This window comes from Anomaloglossus baeobatrachus, chromosome 9, assembly GCF_048569485.1.
Source record: "Anomaloglossus baeobatrachus isolate aAnoBae1 chromosome 9, aAnoBae1.hap1, whole genome shotgun sequence".
NCBI classification, from domain to species: Eukaryota; Metazoa; Chordata; class Amphibia; order Anura; family Aromobatidae; genus Anomaloglossus; species Anomaloglossus baeobatrachus.
This window is the reverse complement of record NC_134361.1, coordinates 199,416,268-199,440,821: the sequence shown is the minus strand read 5'-3', so window position 1 is coordinate 199,440,821 and position 24,554 is coordinate 199,416,268. Positions and strand designations below refer to the sequence as shown.

Below are 24,554 nucleotides of genomic sequence, written 5' to 3'. Positions count from 1 at the left end.
AGATGTGATCGCTACCAGAAAAGCCACTTTCTGTGATAGTCTAGAAAGTGAAACCTCCCTCAGAGGCTCGAAGGGCGGCTTCTGGAGGGCAACTAGTACCCTGTTCAGATCCCATGGATCTAACGGCCGCTTGTACGGGGGTACGATATGACAAACCCCCTGCAGGAACGTGCGCACCTTAGGAAATCGTGCTAGCCGCTTCTGAAAAAAGACGGATAGCGCCGAGACTTGCCCTTTAAGGGAGCCGAGCGACAAACCTTTTTCTAACCCAGATTGCAGGAAAGAAAGAAAGGTAGGCAAGGCAAATGGCCAGGGAGACACTCCCTGAGCAGAGCACCAGGATAAGAATATCCTCCACGTTCTGTGGTAGATCTTAGCGGACGTGGGTTTCCTAGCCTGTCTCATGGTGGCAACGACCCCTTGGGATAATCCTGAAGACCCTAGGATCCAGGACTCAATGGCCACACAGTCAGGTTCAGGGCCGCAGAATTCCGATGGAAAAACGGCCCTTGGGACAGTAAGTCTGGTCGGTCTGGTAGTGCCCACGGTTGGCCGACCGTGAGATGCCACAGATCCGGATACCACGCCCTCCTTGGCCAGTCTGGGGCGACGAGTATGACGCGGCTGCAGTCGGATCTGATCTTGCGTAGCACTCTGGGCAAGAGTGCCAGAGGTGGAAACACATAAGGGAGCCGGAACTGCGACCAATCTTGCACTAAGGCGTCTGCCGCCAGAGCTCTGTGATCGCGAGACCGTGCTATGAAGGTTGGGACCTTGTTGTTGTGCCGGGACGCCATTAGGTCGACGTCCGGCCTTCCCCAGCGGCGACAGATTTCCTGAAACACGTCCGGGTGAAGGGACCATTCCCCTGCGTCCATGCCCTGGCGACTGAGGAAGTCTGCTTCCCAGTTTTCTACGCCGGGGATGTGAACTGCGGATATGGTGGAGGCCGTGGCTTCCACCCACATCAGAATCCGCCGGACTTCCTGGAAGGCTTGCCGACTGCGTGTCCCCCCTTGGTGATTGATGTATGCCACCGCTGTGGAGTTGTCCGACTGAATTCGGATCTGCCTTCCTTCCAGCCACTGCTGGAAGGCTAGTAGGGCAAGATACACTGCTCTGATTTCCAGAACATTGATCTGAAGGGTGGACTCCTGCTGAGTCCACGTACCCTGAGCCCTGTGGTGGAGAAAAACTGCTCCCCACCCTAACAGACTCGCGTCTGTCGTGACCACCGCCCAGGACAGTGGTAGGAAGGATCTTCCCTGTGATAATGAGGTGGGAAGAAGCCACCACTGCAGAGAGTCCTTGGCCGTCTGGGAAAGGGAGACTTTCCTGTCCAGGGATGTTGACTTCCCGTCCCATTGGCGGAGAATGTCCCATTGAAGTGGGCGCAGATGAAACTGCGCAAACGGAACCGCCTCCATTGCCGCCACCATCTTCCCGAGGAAGTGCATGAGGCGTCTTAAGGAGTGCGACTGACCTTGAAGGAGAGCCTGTACCCCAGTCTGTAGTGACCGCTGCTTGTCCAGCGGAAGCTTCACTATCGCTGAGAGGGTATGAAACTCCATGCCAAGATACGTTAGTGATTGGGTCGGTGACAGATTTGACTTTGAGAAGTTGATGATCCACCTGAACGTCTGGAGAGTCTCCAGTGCAACATTCAGGCTGAGTTGGCATGCCTCTTGAGAGGGTGCCTTGACAAGTAGATCGTCCAAGTAAGGGATCACAGAGTGTCCCCGAGAGTGCAAAACTGCTACCACTGCCGCCATGACCTTGGTGAACACCCGTGGGGCTGTCGCCAGACCAAATGGCAGAGCTACGAACTGAAGATGGTCGTCTCCTATCACGAAGCGTAGAAAACGTTGGTGCTCTGTAGCAATCGGCACGTGGAGATAAGCATCTTTGATGTCTATTGATGCTAGGAAATCTCCTTGAGACATTGAGGCAATGACTGAGCGGAGGGATTCCATCCGGAACCGCCTGGCGTTCACATGCTTGTTGAGCAGCTTTAGGTCCAGAACAGGACGGAATGAGCCGTCCTTTTTTGGCACCACAAAGAGATTGGAGTAAAAACCTTGTCCTTGTTCCCGAAGAGGAACAGGGACCACCACTCCTTCTGCTCTTAGAGAATTCACCGCCTGCAGAAGGGCATCTGCTCGGTCGGGATGTGGGGAAGTTCTGAAGAACCGAGGCGGAGGACGAGAACTGAACTCTATCCTGTACCCGTGAGACAAAATGTCTGTTACCCACCGGTCTTTGACCTGTGGCAGCCAAATGTCGCAAAAGCGGGAGAGCCTGCCACCGACCGAGGATGCGGAGGGAGGCGGCCGAAAGTCATGAGGCAGCCGCCTTGGAAGCGGTACCTCCGGTTGCTTTCTTGGGGCGTGAGTGAGCCCGCCAGGAATCAGAGCTCCTTTGCTCTTTCTGAGTCCCTTTGGACGAGGAGAATTGGGGCTTGCCCGAGCCTCGAAAGGACCGAAACTTTGACTGCCACTTCCTCTGTTGAGGTTTGGTTGATCTGGGCTGGGGTAAGGAAGAGTCCTTACCTTTGGACTGTTTAATGATTTCCGCCAATTGCTCACCAAACAGTCTGTCTCCAGATAATGGCAAGCTGGTTAAACATTTTTTAGAAGCAGAATCTGCTTTCCATTCTTTTAACCACAAGGCTCTGCGCAAAACTACAGAGTTGGCGGATGCCATTGAGGTATGGCTCGTAGAGTCCAGTACCGCATTGATAGCGTAGGTCGCAAACGCAGTCATTTGCGTAGTTAAGGACGCCACTTGCGGCACTGCTGGACGTATGAAAGAGTCCACCTGGGCCAGACCAGCTGAAATAGCTTGGAGCGCCCACACGGCCGCGAATGCTGGTGCAAACGACGCGCCGATAGCTTCATAGACAGATTTCAACCAAAGGTCCATCTGTCTGTCATTGGCATCCTTAAGTGAAGCCCCATCCTCCACTGCAACTATGGATCTAGCTGCAAGCCTGGATATTGGAGGGTCCACTTTTGGACACTGGGTCCAGCGTTTGACCACGTCAGGGGGAAAGGGATAACGTGTATCCTTAAGGCGTTTGGAAAAACGCTTGTCCGGATAAGCATTGTGTTTCTGGATTGATTCTCTGAAGTCAGAGTGGTCCAGAAAAGTACTCAATTTACGCTTGGGATACAGGAAATGGAATTTCTCCTGCTGTGCAGCTGCCTCCTCTGCTGAAGGGGCTGGGGGAGAAATATCCAACAGCCTATTGATGGCCGCTATAAGGTCATTTACCATGGCGTCACCATCTGGCGTATCCAAATTGAGTGCGGTGTCAGGACAAGACTCCTGATCACCCACATCTGTCTCATCATATAGAGACCCTTCTCGCTGAGACCCTGACCCGCGTGATGACGTGGAGGGTCTCTCCCAGCGAGCTCGCTTAGGCGGACTGGGACTGTCATCGGAGTCAGAGCCCTCAGCCTGTGATGCCTGGGACCCCCTTGAAGTACGGATTAGTTCCAACTGAGGGGGACCGGGGAACATAGACACAGCAGTGTCCATGGTCTGAGCAACTGGCCTGGACTGCAAGGTCTCCAGGATTTTTGTCATAGTCACAGACATTTTATCAGCAAAGACTGCAAATTCTGTCCCCGTCACCGGGGCTGGGTTCACCGGCGTCTCTGCCTGGGCCACTACCACCATAGACTCCGGCTGACGAAGTGCCACTGGGACTGAACATTGCACACAATGAGAGTCGTTGGAGCCTGCTGGTAGATTAGCCCCACATGCTGTACAAGCAGTGTATACAGCCCTTGCCTTGGCACCCTTGCGTTTTGTGGATGACATGTTGTTGTCTCCTCAGAGCAATATAGGGTATACAGCCAAGAAGCGACCGTAAAGTGCAGTATATATATATATATATATATATATATATATATATCTGGTACAGGAAAAAGTACACCAATACAACACTGTGGCACAAGTGGGGCCAGCACTAATGTGCTGCTTACCGCCCGCTAAACGCGGGTGTGTGGTCGCCAGAAATCCCTAGTCTGGGTCTCCCAGAGCCTGTGTCCGTCCTCCAGCCAGACTGCATGCAGGAATGGCTGCCGGCGTCCTGTGGAGGGGGGGGCGGGCCCTGGGCGTGCTCAGACTAAAAGCGGGAAACCTGCGTCCCACTGTGTCTAGTGAGAGGGCTGGAGCATGTAAATAAGGCTCCAGCCCTCGGCGCTGACGATTGCACAGCGTCTGTCCCCTTCCCTGATTGACAGGGAGGGGGCTGGAACGAAGCGGAGCTAGGCCGCAAAAGCCGGGGACTAAATTTATAAGCGCCGCCGCCGTAAAAGCGCGGTCGGCGCTAAGTCCCCGGCGCACTACAAGTCCCAGCCGCGCCGCCGCTCCGAGAGTGGCCGGCGCGGTAGTTCCCAGCACATGAAGTCACACAGCTAAGCTGCTGTGACTCAAACCCCAGCGTGCAGCGCTACTATCCCCGGCGCACTAACACACCCAGCAAGTCTGGCGTGTGTGTGCCTGTCTGTACGGGGACACAGAGTACCTGAAAGTTGCAGGGCCTTGTCCCTGAACGGTACCCCGCTCCGTATCCAGCAGGTTCACTGGGTCTGTGGATGGAGCCCGGCCTCAGGGCTTGTGGGCCGGTAAGATCCCACTTCCTCAGAGCCCCTCAGGGGGATGGGGAAGGAAAACAGCATGTGGGCTCCAGCCTCTGTACCCGCAATGGGTACCTCAACCTTACAAACCACAAGTGGGGTGAGAAGGGAGCATGCTGGGGGCCCTATATGGGCCCTCTTTTCTTCCATCCGATATAGTCAGCAGCTACTGCTGACTAAACAGTGGAGCTATGCGTGGATGTCTGACCTCCTTCGCACAAAGCAGAAAACTGGTGAGCCAGTGATCCCACTGGGGGTGTATAGCCAGAAGGGGAGGGGCCTTACACTTTTTAGTGTAATGCTTTGTGTGGCCTCCGGAGGCAGTGCTATACACCCAATCGTCTGGGTCTCCCAATGGAGCGCCGAAGAAAATCTGTTTGGCGGGCTGGAAGAGAATTCTATCCTGTAGCCGTGAGATATGTCGTCTCTCACCCACTGATCGGAGACTTGCTTTAACCAAACGTCGTCAAAGTGGGAGAGCCTGCCACCGACTAAGGACGTGGCTGGAGCGGGCCGAGAGTCATGAGGAAGCTGCCTTAGTGGCAGCACCTCCTGCGGAAGCCAGTTGGATTTCTGATCCTTGGCTGAGTTAGCGGACGAGGCGGAAGGCTTAGAGGATGACCAGTTGGAGGAACGAAAGGAACGAAACCTCGATTGATTCCTACCCTGGGCGGGTTTCCTGGTCTTGGTTTGTGGCATGGAAGTACTCTTCCCGCCAGTAGCTTCTTTAATGATTTCATCCAGCTGTTCACCAAACAGCCGTGAACCAGCAAAAGGGAGCCCAGCAAGAAACTTCTTGGAAGAAGCATCTGCCTTCCACTCTCGAAGCCACAAGATCCTGCGGATAACAAGAGAATTGGCTGAAGCCACCGCAGTGCGGTGAGCAGTCTCTAGCATGGCAGACATGGCATAAGATGAAAAAGCTGAAAACTGGAGTGGTTAAAGAACACACTCTTCACTCTTAGGCGAGGTAAACTGATGTTTTTCTGCCAAAGAGTTGCTCCTCTGACACTGACGGATTGTGATCCAGCACAGAATTAATAGAAGCAATCAAATCACTAAGATCTGAGTCACCCTCAGAGAAATCGATGGGATACATAGCCTCCGAGCCCCCAGTGAGGGCATCCTCCTCATCTTGAGAGTCAGCTCTTGAGACAGAGCCGTGGGATGGGGAGGGGGAGGAAACCCTGCGCCTTCTCTTAGAAGGACGGGGTCTGGGATCAGATGATGAATCCTCCGTGAACTCCGATGGACGGAGGTCAGAGGATAGGAGTCCTCTGTCAAGAGTATTAGAGGCACCCTGTGAGGGGGGCTGATGCATATTCATCAAAGTCCTGGACAAAAGTCCCATTGACTCAGCAAATGACTGGGATATGGACCTAGAAAAGGACTCTACCCAGGCCGGGGGTTCAGTCACAGGTGCAGCAGCAGCCTGAGAGACCACTGGGGGTAAGACTCCAGGCTGTGGCACCGCCAAGTTAGAGCAGACATCACAATGTGGATAGGTGCTCGGCTCAGGCAGCAGGAGCTTACATACAGTGCATGCAGAATAAAGCTTTGGAGCCTTGCTCCTTGTGTGAGACATGCTGCTGGAGTGGGGGCTTTGCAGAGAATGAACCCCAGGGAGAATATACAGAGGTCCACAACCGGAGACCGGCTGTGGCTTACCAGACCACTGAGCGCGGTGTTGTGTGCCCTCCAGATCCCGAAGCCCGGTCCCCCAGTGCGCAGCACCTCAGCAGAGATGCAGAATGCAGGATGTCCCAGAGCAGAGTGAACTCTGCCTGAGAAACTAGGGGGCGTTCCTATAAAAGAGCGGGAACCGGAGGGCTATAGAGACCTGAAGGGAAGGAGGGACGCCCCAGCAGTGGGGAGTGTCCCTCCCCTGTGTAGAACGGCTGCCGGGAGGAGCCGAACCTGTCCCTCTGCATGAGTGACATGCGAGGGCAGGAAAATGAAACTAGGCCTCCGGCGAAGCCGGGCCTAAATTTAAGCGGCGAGGCCGACAAGCAGGCACCATCGGCGCGGTTCTCAGGCAAAAGCTAGAGAACCCGCCGGAAAAGTTAAAACAATCACATACAGCATACTCTCCCCTTACAATAAAGAACCGGGACCCCCAACATAAACGTCTCAGGTACTTAGCTACTGAGACGCAGGGCCATGTCCCTGGGGATGAGTGCTCCGGTCCAGCAGAATCCTCAAGGGGCTGTGGATGGAGACCGGACTCCTGCCAGGCATGGAGACCGTGCTGGCTCCCACTTCAAGCCAGAGCCCAGAAGGGATGGTGAAGGAGCGCGGCATGTAAGGCTCCAGCCTTGTAATCAACCTTAACAACACCGCCGACACAGTGGGGTGAGAAGGGACATGCCGGGAGTCCAGACATGGACCCGCTTTTCTTCAAACTCTTTCCAAAAGTCAAACAAATCAGATGAGAATGCATGTGTGGATGTATGACCTCCTGACACAAAGCGATAAACTGGCTAGGCCTGGCTACCAGGGGGTGTATAAGCTCAGAGGGAGGAGCTACACTTTTAAGTGTAGTACTTTGTGTGTCCTCCGGAGGCAGAAGCTAAACACCCATGGTCTGGGTCTCCCAAAGGAACGATAAAGAAAAGCTGAAGCTTGGGAAGTTAAGGTAACCATTTCGGGCATAGATTCCCTGGTGAGGGAATGCATCTCCTCTAGAGAAGCAGAGATGGCTTTGAGAGCCCACACTGCTGCAAAAGTCGGGGGAAACGCGGCCCCCGCCGCTTCATACACAGATTTGGCCAGAAGGTGAATCTGACGGTCAGTGGAATCCTTAAGGGAGGTGCCATCAGCCACCGACACAACGGTCCGGGCTGAGAGCCTAGACACCGGGGGGTCTACCTTTGGGGAGTGAGCCCACTCCTTGACCACCTCAGGTGGAAAGGGAAAACGGTCATCAGAACCACGCTTTGGGAAGCGTTTGTCAGGACAGGCCCTGGGCTTGGTCACAGCGGCCTGAAAACTGGAGTGGTTAAAGAACACACTCTTTGCTCTCTTAGGCGAGGTAAACTGGTGCTTTTCTGCCAGAGAGGGTTGCTCCTCTGATACTGGCGGATTGAGATCCAGTACAGAATTAATGGAAGCAATCAAATCACTAACATCTGAGTCACTTTCGGACAGATCAATGGGGCACATGGAGTTAGCCTCCGAGCCCCCTGTAAAGGCATCCTCCTCCTCCTGCGAGTCAGCTCTTGAATCAGAGCAGCGGGAGGAGGAGGGAGAGGAAACCCTGCGTCTCCTGTTAGGAGGACGGGGTCTGTGCCCTGATGATGAATCCTCTGTGAGCTCCGGTCCTAAGGGACCCTTAGCAGTAGAGGCACCCTGTGAAGGGGGCTGATGCATATTCATCAAAGTCCTGGACAGAAGTCCCATGGACTCAGCAAAAGACTGGGAGATAGACCTAGAAAAGGATTCTACCCAAGCCGGGGGATCAGCCACAGAAGCAGGAGCAGCCTGAGAGACCACTGGGGGTGAGACTCCAGGCTGTGGCACCGCCAAGTTAGAGCAGACATCACAATGTGGATAGGTGCTCGGTTCAGGCAGCAGGAGCTTACATGCAGCGCATACAGTATAAAGCTTTGGAGCCTTGCTCCTCATGTGAGACATGCTGCTGGAGTGAGGGCTCTGCAAGAGAATGAACCCCAGAGAGTATATACAGAGGTCCACAACCAGAGACCGGTTGTGGCTTACCAGACCGCTGGAGCGGTGTTGTGTGCCCTCCAGATCCCAAAGCCCGGACCCCCAAGCACAGCACTTCAGCAGAGATGCAGAGTGCAGACCAGCGCCGAGTGAACTCTGGCTGAGAAAATGGCCGCCGGAGCGAAGAGAGGGGGCGGGACTTGGCTTGGAGAGCGGGATCTGGAGGGCCATAGAGACCTACAGGGGAGGAGACACGCACAGCAGTGGGGAGTGTCCCTCCCCTGTGCAGAACGGCCGCCGGGAGGAGCCGAGCCTGTCCCTCTGCATGAGTGACATGCGAGGGCAGTGAACAGAAACTAGGCCTCCGGCAAAGCCGGGGCCTAAATTTGAGCAGCGAGGCCGACGCGCAGGCACCATCGGCGCGGTTCTCGGGCGACAGCTAGAGAACCCGCCGGAAATGCCAATAAATACAGTAAGCACACTCTCCCCAAACAATAAAGCACAGGGACCCCCAATATATAAACGTCTCAGGTACTTAGCTGCTGAGACGCAGGGCCAGGTCCCTGGGGATGAGTGCTCCGGTCCAGCAGGGTCCTGAAGGGCTGCGGATGGAGACCGGTCTCCTGCCAGGCATGGAGACCGTGCTGGCTCCCACTTCAAGCCAGAGCCCAGGAGGGATGGTGAAGGAGCACGGCATGTAAGGCTCCAGCCTCGGAAATCAACCTTACAACACCGCCGACACAGTGGGGTGAGAAGGGACATGTCGGGGGTCCAGACGTGGACCTGCACTTCTTCAATCTCATTCCAAAAAGGAAAAAAATCATATGAGAATGCATGTGTGGATGTATGCCTCCTGAACACAAAAAAGCGATAAACTGGCTGGGACTGGCTACCAGGGGGTGTATAGGCTCAGAGGGAGGAGCTACACTTTTAGTGTAGTACTTTGTGTGTCCTCCGGAGGCAGAAGCTATACACCCATGGTCTGGGTCTCCCAAAGGAACGATAAAGAAATATATCTATTAATAAAAGATTAGAAAGAGGATGCAAATGACCAATGCTTCTCACCTGCATCTCCTGGGTGCTTAGGACCTCTGGCTGCCCTGCAATGACCACTGTGTCTGTCTCTGCCTCCCCGTCCATGATGTCTCCGTCAGCCACTTCAGCCTGGGAAACATCGGCGTCTTCCTCCTGAGCTTCAACTCCAGCTTCCCCTAAACGACCCAACAGGTAAGTACACGGCATAGGTTCAGTGTACTGCCAAATCTTGAATTTTAGGACATGGTACCTGTATCTGGTTGGTTACTGTTGGGGTCCCTGGGGGCTCCAGGAGTGTCTTGTTCAGACTTATTTTTTCCAGACGCGCCTTTGCCCCCAAACAGACCGCTCGGCTGGTTCACTATGCGGGACAACGTCTCCAGAGGCTTTAGTGCCGCGTTCACCGTGTTGGCCATATTCGGACTATAACAATTAAAATAAGGGTCCATTAGAACAGAAAAACACACGAGATGACAAGTCCTTAAACCTGGTTAAAGGGGGTTGTCCACTACGGTTACACTGATGGCCTAGCCTTAGGATAGGTCATCAATGTCTGATCAGCCGGGGTCAGACACCCCGCACCACCGCCGATCAGATGTTCTTGGCCCCGGCGGCAGGCAGCCGGAAAGGCTCAGTTCTGGCACTGCTCAGTCTTCGGATAGTGGCCACAGCCAGGTACTGCATATCCACCGCCTATTGATTAAAATGGGAGGCGGAGGTGCAGTACCCAGCCACAGCCACTATCAGAAGATGGAGCATTTGCGGTTGCCTGCTGGCGGGACCGAGAACAGCTGATCAGCGAGGGTGCCAGGTGTCGGACCCTGGCCAATCAGCCACTGATGACCTATCCTAAGGTTAGACCATCAATGTAAAAAGTAGTGGACAACCCCTTTAAAGAAACTACAGATGGCAGAACATACCTTGATAAATCTAGACTATGCGGCACCCTTGCCAGGTCACTAACGAGACCTTTCTTCAGGAAGAGGCGGATGATATTGTTCATGCCGTTGTGCTGCGTTTTCGTAGTGGCGCTGCTGTAAAAGCTGGACGTGGACGGGCAGGACTCCATTATCGTGCTAATAATGCACATCACAGCCTGTAATCTGTAAGATAAGCCAAAAAAGATTTTGGGTACTCACCGTAAAGTCTTTTTCTCTGAGCCTTCATTGTGGGACACAGGATTATGCTGTGTCCCCCAATAAGGCGAAAGGGAAAAGAAGATTTTGGGTACTCCTCATAAAATCTATGAGCCTTCATTGGGAGACACAGCATGGTCCTGTGTCCCCCAATAAGGCGAGAACGAGTAAGATTTTTGTGCACTCACCGTAAAATCTTTTTCCGAGCCTTCATTGGGGGGACACCGGACCATACTGTGTCCCCCAATAAGGCGAGAGAGAAAAGAAAATTTTGGGTACTCACCGTAAAATCTCTCTTGGAGCCTTTATTGAGGGACACAGGAAACGATGGCTTGTATGCTGCTGCTGCGTTTCGCCTCCTAGTGGCAGCAGCATACAACCCATGGTTTTCTGTGTCCCCCCAATGAAGCGATAGAGAAAGTAATTGAGCAACACTCCAGAAAATGTATTGTGCTCATCAGGCTAGAAAGTAGACGAGCCATATATGTGGGTTACATTGGGGGTTGAGTATAATCCAATGGGTCTACGGAAAAGTTCTCAAAACCGCAACTCAGCTTTGTAAATGGCTGTAAGCAATCGTGACTTCCTTCTCAATTGATGAGGTTACCCAACGCCTCTCGCTTCTAGAGAGGCAAGTCCATTTTGGAACATTTCCCCCTTACCTGGCATGCTTCTCTGTACTCTCCGCCATTGCCAGTGCACGACCAAGTGCCGCTTTCACTTCATTCACCAGTGCTACCTGAGCATCAGTACCACTGCCGGCTGCAGCCAGGCTGGCAAGGAACAGGCGTGCCAAGGCTGGGGTGTCCTTGTCCTCGGCGCTCTGAGTGTGGGGCAGGAGATGATCCAGGACAAAAGCCAAGACACTGCAATCCTGTCGGGAACAGCAAAATCACTCAATACCCCCCAAACGGAGAAAACGTGCATGGTCAACCTTGGTTTTGACTGGTACATACCTCCTTGATGAGCTCGGATTGCCCGGCCGTGTAGTTGTAGTTGGCTATGAGTGTGGCAATACCCACGTAAGATCTGACGAGCTCGGCTAACAGTCGGAGTATGGTAGACGTGGGAAGCAGAGGTTTGCTGCCTTTTCCCTTCTGTTTGCCTTCTTCTGAACCGCGGTCCCCTTCTTTGTCCTTTTTGCCACCTTCGCGGTTTTCTTCTGGAGTTAGCGCTGCTATGAATTTAGTGCCCATTAGAGCAGGGTTCACTCCATTATACACCACAATCACAAGCCCCGAATGACCCACCATTCACACCCCGTGGATCACTTACTGTCTCCTTGTGGGGTCCCAGACTGTGGAGTCTCTGTGGATGAACTGTCAGTGACGAAGACTCGTGGCTAAGGACAGAAAAGTCAGAATAAGAACCATTGAAGGGAAGAAAGAAGACGTTGCACTTGAAGGTACGCTTACATTTATGGCAAAGCTGCCCCCGTGATCATATTCGGGGCCTCCTGGTCTGGTGAGGTCTCTGTACTGCTGGAAAACTTCATCACCCATGTCTTGCAGGATCTGACTCACTTCTTGGTTCATGGCCACAGGTTTTGGCTCCGGCTTCTCAACCACTGCAACACAGAATGGTTATGGCTAGGAGATTTGTGATCTACAGAGAAAGGATAGTGGTCAGGTTTAGGCTTTTAAAGTGGGAGTGTCCCTCCCAGTAATACATGTTGGATTTCAGATCTTCACTAGGTCTCCAGCATCCGCACAGCTTCATTCCCCTACCAATTTTTCCTTCTACCCTACAGATGCTGAGGAGCGTGATAATCCTTTGAGTTCTCTCCTCCATTACATACACTCCCAGCTAGCTTTAGACTGCCTTATGAGTGCTTTGTTCTTAATCTACCCTTCCTGAAAACGTGGATGCCTTACTCTCTAATCTGCCGTCAACATCTTTATCATTGAGAGAAAGAAGGTGGAGAACAGAGGAAGTCAGCTCCGACAGTGTGCTGTTAGATCTGTCTTAAGAAGCAAGACAGCCAGCTATGTAAAGGAGTTGCAGCAAGTCTGGGCGGTCTGGAAGTGCCCATGGTTGACCCACCGCGAGATGCCACAGATCCGGATACCACGACCGCCTCGGCCAGTCTGGAGCGACGAGAATGGCACGACTGCATTCGGACCGGATCTTGCGTAGTACCCTAGGCAGCATCGCCAGAGGGGGAAACACGTATGGCAGTCGAAACTGCGACCAATCCTGGACCAAGGCGTCCGCTGCCAGAGCTCTGTGATCCTGAGACCGAGCCATGAAGGCCGGGACCTTGTTGTTGTGTCGTGACGCCATGAGGTCGACGTCCGGCGTTCCCCAGCGGCGACAGATCTCTCGAAACACGTCTGGGTGAAGAGACCATTCCCCCGCGTCCATGCCCTGACGACTGAGAAAATCTGCTTCCCAGTTTTCTACGCCCGGGATGTGAACTGCGGAGATGGTGGAGCCTGTGACTTCCACCCACTGCAGAATTCGTCGGACTTCCTGGAAGGCTTGACGACTGCGAGTGCCGCCTTGGTGGTTGATGTACGCGACAGCAGTGGCGTTTTCCGACTGTATTCGGATCTGCCTGCCCTCCAGCCACCGATGGAAAGCCAATAGGGCTAGATATACTGCCCTTATCTCCAGGATATTGATCTGAAGGGACGATTCTATTGGATTCCAGGTTCCTTGAGCCCTGTGGTGGAGAAAAACCGCTCCCCAACCTGACAGGCTCACGTCCGTGGTGACCTCGGCCCAGGTTGGAGGAAGGAAGGATTTTCCCCGAGACAGATGTGGGCAGGAGCCACCACTGAAGTGATGTTTTGGTTGCAAGGGAAAGAGAGATGTTCTTGTCGAGGGAAGCCGAACTCTTGTCCCATTTGCGAAGAATGTCCCATTGGAGTGGCCGTAGATGGAATTGCGCGAACGGCACTGCTTCCATAGCTGCAACCATCTTCCCCAGGAAGTGCATGAGGCGCCTTAAGGGGTGTGACTGACTCCGAAGAAGTGATTGCACCCCCGCCTGCAGAGAAAGCTGTTGTCCCGCGGCAGCTTGACTAACGCTGGCTGGGTATGAAACTCCATCCCGAGGTAAGTCAGTGATTGGGTCGGCGTCAACTTGGATTTCGGGAAATTGATGATCCACCCGAACTGCTGGAGAGTCTCCAGAGTGACGGAAAGACTTCGTTGACACGCCACCCGAGAAGGAGCCCTGACTAGGAGATCGTCCAAGTAGGGGATCACAGAGTGGCCCTGAGAGTGCAGGACCGCTACGACGGATGCCATGACTTTGGTGAAAACCCGTGGGGCTGTCGCCAGGCCGAAGGGCAATGCGACGAACTGGAGGTGTTCGTCCCCGATGGCGAAATGCAGGAAACGTTGATGTTCGGGTGCGATCGGCACATGGAGATAAGCATCCTTGATGTCGATCGATGCTAGGAAGTCTCCTTGTGACATCGAGGCGATGACCGAGCGGAGAGATTCCATCCGAAATAGTCTGGTTCTCACATGTCTGTTGAGCAGCTTGAGGTCCAGAACGGGACGGAATGACCCGTCCTTTTTTGGCACCACGAACAAGTTGGAGTAAAAACCGCGACCACGTTCCTGAAGGGGAACGGGAATCACAACTCCATCTATCTTTAGAGCGTCCACTGCCTGAAAAAGTGCGTCGGCCTGTGCGGGGGGTGGGGAGGTTCTGAAGAAACGAGCCGTAGGTCGAGAGCTGAACTCTATCCTGTAACCATGAGACAGAATGTCTCTCACCCATCGGTCTTGAACATGTGGCCACCAGGCGTCGCCAAAGCGGGAGAGCCTGCCACCGACCGAGGATGTGGCTAGATGAGGCCGAGAGTCATGAGGAGGCCGTCTTGGAGGCAGTGCCTCCTGCGGCCTTTTGGGGGCGTGACTTGGACCGCCACGCATAGGAGTTCCTCTGGCCTTTCTCCGGCCGGTTGGACGAAGAGGATTGGGACTTGGCGGAGGGACGAAAGGACCGAAACCTCGATTGGATTTTTCTCTGCTGAGGTCTCTTAGGTTTGGACTGGGGTAAGGAGGAGTCCTTTCCCGAGGATTCCTTAATAATCTTATCCAATCGTTCGCCAAACAAACGGTCGCCAGAAAAAGGCAAACCAGTTAAGAACCTTTTGGAAGCAGAGTCTGCTTTCCATTCGCGCAGCCACATGGCCCTGCGGACTGCCACGGAGTTAGCGGATGCTACAGCCGTACGGCTAGCGGAGTCCAGGACGGCGTTCATGGCGTACGACGAAAATGCTAATGCCTGAGAGGTCAAGGAAGAAACATGTGGAGCAGAATTCCGCGTGACAGCATTAATCTCAGTCAGACATGCCGAGATTGCTTGGAGAGCCCACACGGCCGCAAAGGCCGGGGCGAAAGACGCGCCCGTGGCCTCATAAATAGACTTCACCAAGAGCTCTGTCTGTCAGTGGCATCCTTCAGGGATGAGCCATCGGCAACAGACACAACGGACCTAGCAGCCAATCTAGATACTGGAGGATCCACATTGGTAGAATGTGCCCAGCCCTTAACGACTTCAGGTGGAAAGGGATAACGCGTGTAAGTGAGCCGTTTAGCAAAGCGCTTGTCCGGAACCGCTCTGGGCTTCTGGACAGCGTCCCTGAAGTTAGAGTGATCAAAAAAGAGAATTTTGTTTACTTACCGTAAATTCTTTTTCTTATAGTTCCGACATGGGAGACCCAGACCATGGGTGTATAGCTTCTGCCTCCGGAGGACACACAAAGTACTACACTAAAAAGTGTAGCTCCTCCCTCCTAGCATATACACCCCCTGGTAGCCAGTCCTAGCCAGTTTAGTGCAAAAGCTGAAGGAGGACATCCACCCACAAGTAGAGATAGAGCAAAACCCGGAATAACCGGAACCTCTGTCTACAACAACAGCCGGTGAAAACACACGGAACAAGAAAACTGCCAACAGGCAACAGGGAGGGTGCTGGGTCTCCCATGTCGGAACTATAAGAAAAAGAATTTACGGTAAGTAAACAAAATTCTCTTTTTCTTCATCGTTCCTTATGGGAGACCCAGACCATGGGACGTTCCAAAGCAGTCCATGGGTGGAAATAAACAGAAAACTGAGAAGTAGGCAAAACCTAACTTCACAAATGGGCGACAACCGCCTGAAGGATGCGTCTGCCCAAGCTCGCATTTGCCGAAGCATGAGCATGCACTTGGTAGTGCTTCGAAAAGGTATGCAGACTAGTCCAAGTGGCAGTCTGACAGACCTGCTGAGCCGTAGCCTGGTGCCTGAAAGCCTAAGAGGCACCGACAGCTCTGGTCAAGTGTGCCTTGATCCCCGGAGGGAGAGGCACTTGAGTACACTGGTAGGTATCGGAAATGGCCGACCTAATCCAACGAGCTAGGGTCGGCTTGGATGCCGAGAGGCCCTTACGCTGACCAGTGGTCAGCACAAAAAGAGAGGTGCACCGCCTAAGAACAGCGGTGCGAGACACAAAGATCCGGAGCGCCCGCACCAGATCCAGAGTATGCAACGCCTTTTCAAAGCGATGAACAGGAGCCGGACAAAAGGAAGGCAGGGAAATGTCCCGGTTAAGGTGGAAGCAGAAACCACCTTAGGGAGAAAGTCCGGAGTCGGACGGAGAACCACCTTGTCTTGATGAAAAACCAAAAAAGGGTGACTCCGAAGAGAGTGCAGCCAAATCAGAGACTCTCTTGAGGGAAGTTATGGCCACTAGAAAGACCACTTTCTGTGAAAGACGAGACAAAGAAACCTCCCCAAGAGGCTCAAAGGGGGGTTTCCGGAAGCCGTGAGGACCGGATTAAGGTCCCAGGGCTCCAAAGGCCGCCGGTAAGGCAGAATGATGTGAGATGCGCCCTGCATGAAGGAGCGCACCTGAGCCAGCCGGGCGATACGCCGCTGGAACAACACTGACAGAGCCGAGACCTGTCCCTTGAGGGAATTGAGGGATAGTCCTAGCTGCAGACCGGACTGTAGAAAGGACAGGAGGATCGGCAAGGCAAAAAAGCCAAAGGATACTTCCGAGTCATAGTGGAGATGACTTCAGGAGGGATACCAGAAGTCGTCACGATCCAGGACTCAAAAACCACGCCGTCAATCTGAGAGCCGCAGGATTCTGGCGGAAAGACGGACCTTGTGAGAGAAGGTCTGGACAGTCCGGGAGATGCCATGGCACCTCTACGGACAGATGGAGCAGGTCTGGGTACCAAGCTCGCCTGGGTCAGTCTGGAGCAATGAGAATGACCCGACGGCCCTCCATTCTGATCTTGCGCAGGACTCTGGGCAAGAGCTAGAGGGTGAAACACGTAAGACAGACGAAGCTGGGACCAATCTTGAACCAGTGCGTCTGCTGCAAAAGCCTGAGGATCGTGGAGCGAAGATCCACGTCCGGAGAGCCCTACTTGCGGCAGATTGACCGAAACACTGCCGGATGCAGAGCCCACTCGCCGCTGTCCACGTTTGACGGCTGAGATAATCGGCCTCCCAGTTTTCCACGTCTGGGATGTGGGCTGCGGATATGGTGGACTTTGAGTCCTCCGTCCACTGAAGGATGCGTTGAACCTTCAACATTGCCAGGCGGCTGAGTGTCCCTCCCTGGTGGTTGATGTAGGCAAACGCTGTCGCGTTGTCTGACTGGACTCGAATGTGCCTGGCCGCCAACAGATGGTGAAAGGCTAAGAGAGCTAGAAGCACAGCTCTGATTTCCAGCACATTGATCTAGAGGGCTGTTTCGGACAGAGTCCAAGTGCCCTGCGCTCCATGGTGGAGATATACTGCTCCCCAGCCGGATAGACTAGCATCTGTGGTGAGGATCACCCGGGACGGGGCCAGGAAGGAGCGTCCCTGAAGAGAGAGGGGCCGAAGCCACCACTAAAAGGAGCCCCTGGTCTGTGGCGAAGCCACCAACCCGTGGAAGGAGGAAGTCCGCTTGTTCCAACAACGGAAAATGTCCAGCTGCAGAGGACGCAGATGGAACTGGGCAAGAGAATCGCTTCCATTGACGCCACCATCTGACCCAGCACCTGCATTAGGTGCCTGATGGAACGACGTCGGGGCCTCAGCAAAGGGCGCACCACCAGAGGAGGGACTGCTGTTTGACTAATGGCAGCTTCACAAGTGCCGGCAGAGTCTCGAATTGCGTCCCTGGGTAAGTGAGCTTCTGGGTCGGAGTCAGAGTGGACTTGGACAGAATGACAAGCCACCCGAATTGGCTAGAGTGGCGAGAGTGAGCGAAGCACTCAACTAACAGTCTGCACTGGATGAAGCCCTGACTAGAAGGTCGTCCAGGACAAAAGGATCACTGCCAACCCCTGGAGGTGCAGGACCGCAATCACTGCTGCCATGACCTTGAGAATACTCGAGGGGCCGTGGCTAACCAAGGGAAGTGGCACGAATTGGAAATGTTCCTCTCCGATTGCAAAACGTAGCCAACGCTGGTGTGAAACTGCGATTGGCACATGCAGATAGGCATCTCTGATGTCGATGGATGCTAGGAAATCTCCTTGGGTCCTTGACTGATCGCAGAGACTCCATGCGAAAATGCCGCACCTGAACATGCTTGATGAGAGCTTGAGATCCAGGTCGGAAGCCACCGTCCTTTTCGGGGACTAGGAAGAGATTTGAGTAGAAATCTCAGAACCGTTCCCAGTCGGGAACCGGTACAATTACTCCATTGGCCTGCAAGAATGCCACGGCCTGTGAGAAGGCGGCGGCCTTGGAGCAGGGGGGAGTTGACAGAAAAAATCTGTTTGGCGGGCTGGATAGAATTCTATCCTGTAGCCGTGGGAGATGGTATCCCGCACCCACTGATCAGAGACGTGTTGAAACCACACGTCGCCAAAGTGGGAGAGCCTTCCACCGACCAAGGACAATGCTGGCGCGGCCAGATAGTCAGGATGAGGCTGCCTTAGTGGCAGCAGCTCCTGCGGTCTTCTGAGGACGCGGCTTCGTGCGCCAGTTGGGGACGAGGCCGAGGGCTTAGAGGACGACCAGTTGGAGGAACGAAAGGAACGAAACCTCGACTGGTTCCTGCCCTGGACAGGTTTCCTGGTTTTGGTTTGTGGCATGGAGGTACTCTTCCTGCCAAAAGCTTCCTTAATAAATTCATCCAGTTGTCCACCGAATAGTCTGGTCCCAGCAAAAGGGAGCCCAGCAAGGTACTTCTTTAGAAGCATCTGCCTTCCACTCTCGAAGCCACAGGAGCCTGCGGATAGAGAGGGAATTAGCCGGGGCCACCGCAGTGCGGTGAGAGTCTCCAGCATGGCAGACATGGCATAGGATGAAAAGACTGAAGCCTGGAAGTTAAGGCAACCATTTCGGGCATAGAGTCCCTGGTGAGGGAATGCATCTCCTCTAGAGAAGCAGAGATGGCTTTGAGAGCCCGCACTGCTGCAAAAGATGGGGAGAACGAGGCCCCTGCCGCCTCATATACAGATTTGGCCAGAAGGACAACCTGGCGGACAGTGGAATCCTTAAGTGAGGTGCCATCAGCCACTGATACAACTGTCCGGGCTGAGAGTAAAGACACCGGAGGGTCCACCTTTGGTGAATGAGCCCACTCCTTGACCACTTCTGGTGGAAAGGGAAAACGGTCATCAGAACCACGCTTTGGGAAGCGTTTGTCAGGGCAGACCCTGGGCTTGGTCACAGTGGCCTGAAAACTGGAGTGGTTAAGGAACACACTCCTTGTTCTCTTAGGCGAGGTAAACTGGTGCTCTTTTGCCAGAGAGGGTTGCTCCTCTGATACTGGCGGATTGAGGTCCAGTACAGAATTAATGTACGCAATCGAAACACTAATATCTGCGTCACCCTTGGACAGATCAATGGGGGACATGGAAGCGTCCGAGCCCCCAGTAAAGGGATCCTCCTCGTCCTGCGAGTCAGCTCATGAATCAGAGCCGCGGGACGAGGAAGGAGAGGGGACCCTGCGTCTCCTGTGAGGAGGACGGGGTCTGAGACCACAAGAAGAATCCTTTGTGGGCCTTGCTGAGCGAGCCGTAGCAGCAGAGGCGCCCTGAGAAGGGGGCTAATGCATGCTCAGCAGAGTCTGGGACAGCTGTCCCATGGAGAGAAGGATTCTACCCAAGCCGGAGGTTCAGCCACCAGAGCCGGAGCAGCCGGAGGGACCACTGGGGATGAGACTCCAGGCTGAGGCACCACCATGTTAGAGCAGGAATCACAATGTGGTTATGTGCTCGGTACAGGCAGTACGAGCCTACATGCAGTGCATATTGTGCAGCCTTACTTCTCGTGTGAGACATGCTGCTGAAGTGGGGGCTCTGAGCCAGAATGACCCCCAGCAGAGTATATAAGCAGTATATAAGCAGTATATAAGCAGGTCCACAACCGGAGGTTGTGGCTTGCCAGACCGTTTGACATTGTCTCTGTGCCCTCCAGATCCCACAGCCCGGACCCCCAGAGAGATGCTGCAGTCAGCACCGATCGCTGTGCAGACATGGCATAAGAACGCTGAAAAAATGGCGCCGGAGCGAGGAGAGGGGGCGGGGCCTACTCTAAGAGCGGGATCCGGAGGGCCAAGGAGATATACAGGGGAGGGAATCTTTCCTCAGAGAGGAGTGTCTCTCCCCTGTGCCGAACAGCCGCTGGGCGGAGCCGCAGTGTCCTTCTGCATGACTGACATGCAAGGGCAGTGAAATCGAAACTAGGCCTCAGGCGAAGCCGGGGCCTAGATTTAACAATGTGGCCGGCAAACAGGCACCATCGGCGCGGTTCTCGGGTGAAAACCAGAGAACCGGCCGGGAATGTCAGAATACATACACAGCACACACTCCCCCTCAGATTCGATTCACATAGTCCCTCTACAACCTCTCACAACATAGCTCCACATCAAACTCCATGGCACCCAAAGGCATCTCAAGGCTCGGGCCCACTGGTCCAGGAAACCATTATCCAGCCCCATTTCCGTGAGATGGCTGGATTGTCATTGTAAATAAGCACTTGAACCTTGCCTCTCCCCCCATCTCATTGTAGATTGTAAGCTCTCACGAGCAGGGTTGTATTTTTTCCCCTCTAAATATTGTATTTCTATAACTGTTACTTGTATGTATATGATCCTCCTGAATTGTAAAGCGCTACGGAATATGTTGGCGCTATAGAAATAAAGATTATTATTATTATTATTATTAAAGTACAAGGGACCCCCTGAAAATAACGTCTCAGATACTTAGCTTGTGAGACGCAGGGCCAGGTCCCTGAGGGATGAGTGCTCCGTCCGGCAGGATCCTGAAAGGGCTGCGGATGGAGACCGGTCTCCTGCCAGGCAGGGAGAACCGTGCTGGCTCCCACTTCAAGCCAGAGCCCGAGGGATGGTGAAGGAGCGCGGCATGTAAGGTTCCAGCCTTGAAATCAACCTTAACAACACCGCCGACACAGTGGAGTGAGAAGGGACATGCCGGGGGTCCAGCTTGGACCCGCTTTTCTTCCAACTCTTTAAAATGAAAAATCAGATGAGGATGCATGTGTGGATGTGTGACCTCCTGAACACAAAGCATTGAACTGGCTAGGACTGGCTACCAGGGGGTGTATATGCTAGGAGGGAGGAGCTACACTTTTTAGTGTAGTACTTTGTGTGTCCTCCGGAGGCAGAAGCTATACACCCATGGTCTGGGTCTCCCATAAGGAACGATGAAGAAAAACGTATTGCGCGTACGTTTGGGGAATCGAAATTGGTGTTTCTCCTGCTGAGAAGCCGACTCCTCTGCAGGAGGCGGCGGTGGTGAGAGATCCAACACCTGGTTGATGGACGAGATAAGATCATTTACTAAGGCGTCCCCCTCAGGGGTATCAAGGTTAAGGGCGAAGCCAGAGTCAGAGCCCTGAGCTCCCACGTCCGCCTCGTCGTCCTGAGAGTCCTCAAGCTGGGATCCAGAGCAGCGTGAGGAGGCCGGGGAAGAGTCCCAGCGAGGCCGCTTAGCCGGTCTGGGGCTGCGGTCCGGGCAGGAGTCCTCCGCCTGGGGCCTAGGGGCTATCCTGGGAGCGCGCTGCAGCGCAGACCGAGAAGGGCCTGGAGGAGACAGACTAACAGGGGCCGGGGCCTGTGAAGGGCCCGGTCTGGACTGCAAAGCCTCAAGGAGCTTAGATGACCATTTGTCCATAGACTGTGCAATGGACTGAGAAAGTGACAGTTTCTCAGCGAAAGAGGCCAATGACGGTGACTCTGTCCATGCAGCCTGCTCAGGGGGAGCAGGGGGATCTACATGAGCCGAGGGGCCCACAAGTGCCCGAGGCTCCGGCTGAGCAAGCGTGGCAGGAGTCGAGCATTGATCACAGTGAGGGTAGGTGGATCCCGCAGGCAACATAGCCCCACAAGAGGTACAGGCCGCGAAAAAAATCTGTGCCTTAGGGGCTTGCTCCTTGTGGACGACATGCTGTTGTCTCTTAGGAGAGGGACCACTGAGGGTATATAGGAAAAGGGTATACAGCCTTTCCGAACAGATATCTGTATTATATATATATATTATATATATATATATATTATATATATATATTATATATATATATATATATATATATATATATATATATATATATATATATATATATATATATATATATATATATATATATATATATATATATATATATATATATATATATATATATCTCTCTATCTATCTATCCATCTATCTATAATCCCGGCACCCTAGGGGGACCAGCACCGGGTGACCGGTGTGGCTTGCCAACCGCTAACGAGCGGAGTGTGTCCTCCAGATTCCCTGTCGTGGATCCCCCGGAGCTGCAGAGCTTTGCTGCTGAGTAGCATCCACCGGCAGAATGCTAAAAATGGCTGCCGGAGCTCTCAGGGGGGGTGTGGAGCCGAGGGCGGCGCCAGCAAAGAGCGGGAATCTGGAGTCCCCACAGTGATCAATGAGGGGGGAGGGAAACATGCAAGATGCTCCAGCCCTCAAAGCCGACGTCATGTCGGCAATCCTGCCCTAACCCCTGACAGGCAGGCTCGGGGGCGGGATTTTTCGCGACTAGGCCGCGGCGAAGCCGGGGACTAAATTTAAGGCCGTGCCCGACAAGCAGGCACGGTCGGCGCGGAAGTCCGCCGAAAAGACAACGGACGGAACTACCGCGGCTTCCGGGGATAAGGTGCGACCCTCTCTGTACAGTCCCCACATGGGGACACAGAGTACCTTCCAGTTGCAGGGCCCGGTCCCTGGGGGTGAAGAAGCTCCGGTCCAGCAGGTTCCACCAGGGGCTGCGGATGGAGCACGGTCCCAGCTCATGGATGACCGCTTAGGATCCCACTTCTCCCAGAGCCGCATAAGGGATGGTGAAGGAGACGGCATGTGGCTCCAGCCTCCGTACCCGCAATGGGTACCTCAACCTTAACAACACCGCCGACATAGTGGTGTGAGAAGGTAACATGCCGGGGACCCCGTGGGGGCCCTCTTTTCTTCCATCCGACATAACTATGTATGAGAACGCATGAGTGGATGTGTGCCTCCTTCCACACAAAGCATAAAACTGAGGAGCCCGTGATCCACGGGAGGGTGTATAGGCAGAGGGGAGGGGTTACACTTTTTTAAAAGTGTAATACTTTGTGTGGCCTCCAGAGGCAGAAGCTATACACCCAATTGTCTGGGTCTCCCAATGGAGCGACAAAGAAATGGATACTTTTTTTTTTTTAATGAAGACCATTTAGTAAAAATTTTTAACATCTAGCAAGCATACAAACAGTAAGTAGTGAGCCCAAAAGGTGTCCAAATCCTCAAGTGAATGAGGCTGATCTGTAATATCTGTCAGAAGAAGCAAGAAAGCCAGCTATGTGAAGGAGTTTTTAAAATCTAGGAAGCATACAAATTGTGAGTGCAAAAGACATCCAAATCCTCAAGGGAATGAGGCTGAACTGTAATATATGTCAAAAGCAGCAACACAGCCAGCTATGTGAAGGAGTTACACAGGTTCTACGACAGCAAAATGGATGCCTTTTTTTTAATGAAGACCATTCAGTAAAATTTGTAACATCTAGGAAGCATACAAATAATAAATTGTGAGCCCCAAAGGTGGCTAAAGTGAATGAGGCTGAACTGTAATATCAAAGACCGTTCCATAGACACAAACAAGGGGACAATGAAAGATGGCCAACATATCAATCCATAGTTGGCAAGAACACAAAGACATGAATAATAAATACTCCACCTTCTTCTGGAGCATGGTAGGCGGCCAGTGCATTCAACATGTCGTAGATAACCTCCTTTATTGTATCAGGGATGACAGGTAGAGTGGATGGTTTCACCGGCGTGGTCTTCACTAACTGCACGGCATTAGGACCCTTAATACGGAGATTCTCAAACTCATCATCGGATGCTAAAGGCAAAATAAAAGTTCAAAGCTGAGTTCTTAGGAAATAATAGGCATTAGAAGTATAAATGGCACATATTAAAATTTGTGTCTACTCACCAGTTCCAGATCCTCTGGGTGCGGGCAGGGCTATGCGGATGCAACTATTTGCAACCTCAGTGAAAATGTCAGGGTTTCGGCAGGCAGCCGGCCCCAGAACACGCAGGATATAGTTTATCTCACGAGACCCTAGACTACCCGATACGACTCCAGACGTTGTGCTGCCAGCTCCACTAGTTGCTGCAGAACGTACAACCTGCAAAGCAAGATCAAACATTTGTGCTTCAAGAACGGACATTTTTTAAAGGGTTAACAAGGTCTTTAAAAGCATAACATGGTAGAGGCAAACGCCCCTAAAATTGCATTTTTATCAATTATAATGTAACAAGAATAAGAATGCGAAAAAACAATATACCTTTTCCATTGTGTGCTGCAAAGTGCATGGATCCTCTATGATATGCCTGAAGAGCAGAGTAACGAGCGGTGTAAAGCCATTGAATCCAGAGCTCTGGGTCAGGCTCAGAATCATGCGCGTGCTCTTTAGTTCGGCAAACATCATCGCATATTTGTGGTCACGCGTGAGCCGCAGACACAGGCGGAGAGTGGCATGTAAAGTGTCTGGATCCACGGGGACGCCAAGCATGCTGACACACGATCGGATCAGCACAGTCACCATCTCCTCCGTCAGCCCTTGGATCACGATGTCCCCAACTTTCGGCTC

General features: G+C 53.2%; 1 protein-coding gene across 11 annotated transcripts in view; it reads right to left on the bottom strand.

Moving 5' to 3' along the window:
- The window catches only part of HUWE1 (HECT, UBA and WWE domain containing E3 ubiquitin protein ligase 1), a 282,139-nt gene that overhangs the window by 73,527 nt on the left and 184,058 nt on the right, over positions 1 to 24,554 (bottom strand). For 8 of the 11 annotated variants that reach the window (XM_075324217.1, XM_075324216.1, XM_075324218.1 and 5 more), the window contains 10 exons: positions 24,249 to 24,554; positions 23,894 to 24,089; positions 23,633 to 23,800; positions 11,902 to 12,053; positions 11,762 to 11,828; positions 11,443 to 11,663; positions 11,149 to 11,360; positions 10,271 to 10,453; positions 9,601 to 9,773; positions 9,381 to 9,526 (listed from right to left, as the gene is read on the bottom strand). The exon at positions 24,249 to 24,554 is cut by the window's right edge and continues 59 nt beyond it. In XM_075324217.1, the coding sequence (XP_075180332.1) occupies positions 9,381 to 9,526; positions 9,601 to 9,773; positions 10,271 to 10,453; positions 11,149 to 11,360; positions 11,443 to 11,663; positions 11,762 to 11,828; positions 11,902 to 12,053; positions 23,633 to 23,800; positions 23,894 to 24,089; positions 24,249 to 24,554 (1,824 nt within the window). The remainder of the gene's footprint in view (positions 1 to 9,380; positions 9,527 to 9,600; positions 9,774 to 10,270; positions 10,454 to 11,148; positions 11,361 to 11,442; positions 11,664 to 11,761; positions 11,829 to 11,901; positions 12,054 to 23,632; positions 23,801 to 23,893; positions 24,090 to 24,248) is intronic. The other 3 variants (XM_075324214.1, XM_075324221.1, XM_075324223.1) reach the window with 1 other exon arrangement.